This window comes from Triticum aestivum, chromosome 5A (assembly GCF_018294505.1).
Source record: "Triticum aestivum cultivar Chinese Spring chromosome 5A, IWGSC CS RefSeq v2.1, whole genome shotgun sequence".
In the NCBI taxonomy this organism is placed as follows: Eukaryota; Viridiplantae; Streptophyta; class Magnoliopsida; order Poales; family Poaceae; genus Triticum; species Triticum aestivum.
This window is the reverse complement of record NC_057806.1, coordinates 392,737,370-392,742,188: the sequence shown is the minus strand read 5'-3', so window position 1 is coordinate 392,742,188 and position 4,819 is coordinate 392,737,370. Positions and strand designations below refer to the sequence as shown.

Genomic DNA, 4,819 nt, shown 5'->3' with positions numbered 1-4,819 from the left:
TACATGGATATATAAGTGAAAAAAGATTATGTCTAATATGCATGACTTGCTAATGTGGGATTACTGCATGGATAGGAAAAATAGTTAGGATATGCCCATGTCATCACCGAAATGGGACAGGGTCCAAGTGATCCAGAATTTAGAGCCGCTTCTAAGTGTACCTTTTCAACGACAAATCTAAGTGATCCAGAATAAGCTCACTAGCATTTCACCGAACACCAACTGGGCGTGATATCCGCCATGGACGTCGTCGACAGGGGACAGAATCGACAGAACTATTCGCCTAAAATCCAGATTGTATTCTAGTTGCATATATATGGTCTAATACACCAAGTATATATATGCGTCTACACTAGTACACTACACTTGCCATGCTATGGGTTTTGGCTTGTTGCCTATAAATACAAGAGATGTTGTTTCACTCCAAAACCCAAAGCCTGCGAGCAGAGTCCTTTCCTAGTCCCTACCACGCCGCGCCTCTAGCTCTCGGCCATGTCGTCGTCCATGGCCGCGGCCGTGTCGTCGCTCCGCGCCCTCCCACTCCACACACTCGTGCCACTCGTGGCCTCGGCGCTCGCCTTCGTCGTCACCGTCTTCCGGCGCCTTCTTCGGCGGCAGCGGCCGGTGTACCTGCTCAACTACAGCTGCCACCTTCCGGACGCGGACCGGCAGTGCAACCTGGAGGTGTGCGAGTACTTCGGCCTCCGCTCCAAGCGCTACACCGACGAGACCGCCGACTTCATGCGGCTCATCTTCCGCAAGTCCGGCCTCGGGCAGGAGACCTTCGCGCCGCCCTTCATCTTCTCCGGCAAGTTCGAGAAGACGCTGGCCTTCGCCATCCAGGAGGCCGAGGAGGGCCTCTTCACCGTGGTGTCCCAGCTGCTGGCCAAGTCCGACGTCTCCCCGCGCGACGTCAGCGTCCTCATCGTCGCCTGCTCCATGTTCTCCCCGCAGCCGTCGCTGGCGTCCATGATCGTGCGCCGCTTCAAGATGAGGGACGACGTCAAGGTGTACAGCTTCGCCGGGATGGGGTGCAGCGCCGGCACGGTGGGCATCGACATGGCGGCGCGCCTGCTGCGCGTGCAACGCCGCCCGGGGTACGCGCTGGTGGTGGTGACGGAGAACACCAGCCTCAACTGGTACTTCGGCAACAACAAGCACATGCTGGTGACCAACTGCATCTTCCGCGTCGGCAGCGCGGCGGCGCTCGTCACCGACGTGCCCGCGCGCCGGGCCGACGCCAAGTACGAGCTGATGCGCACGCTGCGGACGCACCACGGCGCCGACGACGCGGCGTACAACGCCGCCGTGCAGATGGAGGACGAGGACGGCGGCGTGGGCGTGGCGCTCACCAAGGACCTCGTGCGCGTCGCCGGCGCCGGCCTCCGCAGCCACATCGCCACACTCGCGCCCTACGTGCTCCCTGTCTCGGAGCTGCTCAGGTACCGTACGTGCTACCACGTCGCGACGCTTCCCACCTCTGCGCGCGCATTTAACATATCTACTGCACCGTCCATATTTTTCCAGGGGCCAGTAAAACTTTATTACTACTGTGGTATCGCTGCAACACTGCCACTGTATGAACAACTTTTCACCTAAACACAGCAATGCTCCTACGTCAGTATTAATTTCTACCTGCCTTGAAATAAAATCCACCCATGATCTAATGCATATGCTCTTTTTAGAAGAAGAGAAGAAGAGGAAAAAAAATCACTGTTCAGTATGAGTTCCTTTTTCTTTTTAACAAATTCAATATGAGCTCGGCAGTGTCCCTAATACCTCTGTTACAGAGGTAGTACGTGACTAACCATATTTTTATACCAAACTTAACTTGATGGTTGCATATTATTGAAACTTTGTAATTTTTCATTTGCAAATGTACATTCTTGGCAGTTTCACGTTTCTAGATCTAAAGATGCGCGCAAAATTTTTGTGCAACATAAAACTATTGGATGTATCGACCTTGTGAGGAATGACCGAACAAGCATCGACAAACGGTACGCGGCCAAAAATCAGGGGGGTTTCTCCACGGCATCATGGCTTATAGTCGCACCCAAAACGTAATTCTTTTTAGGTTTTTCAAGGTTAACCAAAATGTAGGTTGTTTTAAACACTCTCATTGCATTTTTGGTGATGTTGCCTCTATTTACACCCTCACTTATCCATTAAGAGTTGAGCCTATAACCTTAGTATCCATTGATCTTCTTAAGGTGTATTTTTTTTGCGGGTGGATCTACTTGTAGAATCACTAAAGACTATGACATTGGCATTTTACACTTTAATTAGTCGCTAGAGTCTACATTGTGGAACGAATTACTACTACATGTTGAAACATTGTGCAACAAAAGAACATGGGCAACTTAAGAAGATCAATCATGGGACCATATAATCGGGTTACTTTTTCAATCATGGATGCAGTTGCTGGGGCAAAAAATAAAGTCCTCTAGGCATCTAGCTTAGAGATCCTCATAAAGAAACAGGGACCTCTTTTTTTTCGAAAAAGGGATGTCACTGGCATGTGCATTGATTGATGTACATAACCACGGATAAAAACATCTTCACTATTAAAGATGAGTTGGAAATTGTAATGTTGGTACGTCCAACTCCCTCCCCCTCGATCCCCCTCCCTGCGTCGTGCATTAATTCAATCTAATTAAATCAAATTTTATCAAAACCTCAAATAAATCAAAATTTTCCTTGCCTTCCCCCCAAATCTAATCAAATCTTACTAAAACCTCACCTAAAATAGAACTTTTCTTTGCCTCACCCACCCATACTCAAACCAGATCTTATCAATATGACGAGTGTAAGATTTATGTCGGACATGATTAATGTTGAACCACTAGAATATGTACGTCCTTGTTGCGACGCTTGGGTAATTAGTTGTTATGTCGTTGTATTGTGCCAAAGTAAAAAAGCATTCGGATGGAAACAAGATAGAGAAAAGAGTAGTAGAAGATATCTCATTTTCTCGTTCTATTAGTAAGAACTGATTTCGACCTATATTGCTTAGTTGGCGTTTGTCGAATGAAGAAATAGCCTAAACTTGATTTTTTTAGGGTTTTAATTTCCTTGCTGATTTTGGCGCTATGGCCTAAATTTAGTTTCCGAGCTTTGGGACGATGCTTTCCATTTCCTGAATTGCATAGACAGTACTACTGCGGTATTCTGCACACACGTATAGATGTGGACTTGACTTTTGGTTTCGGCATATGAGGCATAGCTTCAAACTTAATTAATGGCGTATACTTGCTAGTACGTACTTGAGGTTTTCTATAGCAAGCGTAGCACACCCACACCCACACCCCACATGCATCTTCAGAGCAGCAGTAGCAAAACTTAGAGCATGCTTGGATACGTTTTAGTCCCATGACTAAAAGTAGTGGGACTAAAACTTGCTAGTCTTACCCATGCTTGGATCCAAATACTAAAGAGACTAAAATCTAGTTATTGAGCATTTATTATCCTCCAAACCCTTCAATCCAGAACTAAGGAGAGGAATTAAATGAGGAGAGAAAGAGTTAATACATATTTTAGTAGATTTTCCATGACTAAAAGATTTTAGCCTCAAGACTAGTCCTAACATCTCTTTAGTCAGGGGTGCTTGGAACTTTAGCCTCTAAAAAAGACTATTTGTAGTAAGACTAAAATTAGTCCCTTGTATCCAAGCACCCTCTTAATGGAGTCGTACGTGAGCACCCTGAATCTCTAGCATGGCCTTCAATGGATGCACCATGCACGGTCATTTTTTTTCCCATTCTTGTTGACACTGTATGGTCGTTGTTTAATGTCCGTTTACCACGGAGCATCGACATGAATTTCATCAAGATCGATCCGGCATGGTGCGAAGCTTCAAACATTTACTTTTTTCGGTGCATGGGGTCTCACCGGACGCGTGGGCACGTGGTGGTTGGGCATGCAGGTACGTGTACCGGGTGGCGTGGGCGTACAGCGGCGGGAACCCCAAGGCGGCGGCGGCGCTGGTGCCGGACTTCCAGCGCGCGTTCGAGCACATGTGCATCCACTCCGGCGGCAAGGCGGTGATCGACACGGTGGCGAAGCTGCTGGGGTTCGCGCCGGCGGTGGTGGAGCCCGCGCGCGCCACGCTGCACCGCTTCGGCAACACCTCCAGCAGCCTCGTCTTCTACGAGCTGGCCTACTTCGAGGCCAAGCGCCGCGTCCGCGCCGGCGACCGCCTCTGGATGCTCGCCTTCGGCACCGGCTTCAAGGCTTGCAGCGTCGTCTGGCGCGCGCTCCGCGACTCCGGCCCCGACGCCGACAACCCCTGGAACGGCTGCGCGCACCGCTACCCCGCGGCGTTGCCGGTGCCCACCCCGCGCAGGCAGAACTACCAGCCCCAGCCCACCGAGCAGCAGCAGCAGCAAGAGGAGCAGAAGAAGCACTGAGACACCCGACCCCCGTACCGTACGTACGTCGCCGTCGATCCATCGGCCAAGAATAAATTGTGCTGTTTCCACCGTGATCTATCTATCTAAGTGGTTGCATAGTCATATTTCGATCGATCGATGACCAGATGCTTCTTCTAAGTAAGCTGATGATGTATTTTCATTCCAGTCACGTAATACGTCTTTATTTAAGCAAACATTCAGATTCAGTGGCCGTCTCAACCTTGCTACGTATAGTTTCAGCTAGTTATGTTGTGCTAAAACTGGACACTTTGATGCTGCAATTGAAATTTCGGAAACGCTTGGGATCACGTGACGGTACCCAATTTTTCAGCAATGCTAACCTACATAATGTGTGTTACGTATCCTACGTATGAGCTGATTTGGCAGATTTTTATTGGCCATTAGTTGGG

The 4,819-nt window shown here is 49.1% G+C and overlaps 1 protein-coding gene across 1 annotated transcript; it reads left to right on the top strand.

The window, feature by feature from the left end:
• The first annotated feature begins 382 nt into the window (after positions 1-382).
• Positions 383-4,615, top strand: LOC123103560 (3-ketoacyl-CoA synthase 17). Its single transcript, XM_044525179.1, has 2 exons — positions 383-1,442; positions 3,923-4,615. The coding sequence occupies exons 1-2, from the start codon at positions 493-495 to the stop codon at positions 4,404-4,406; spliced, it is 1,434 nt and encodes a 477-aa protein (XP_044381114.1). The 5' UTR covers positions 383-492; the 3' UTR covers positions 4,407-4,615.
• Positions 4,616-4,819: the final 204 nt, after the last annotated feature.

What these genes read in the sequence shown, in the direction of transcription:
- LOC123103560 (XM_044525179.1), top strand. Translation starts at nt 493, where the DNA reads ATGTCGTCGTCCATGGCCGCGGCCGTGTCGTCGCTCCGCGCCCTCCCA. An exon ending in CCTGTCTCGGAGCTGCTCAG is followed by an intron (nt 1,443 to 3,922) that starts GTACCGTACGTG and finishes TTGGGCATGCAG; the next exon opens with GTACGTGTACCGGGTGGCGT.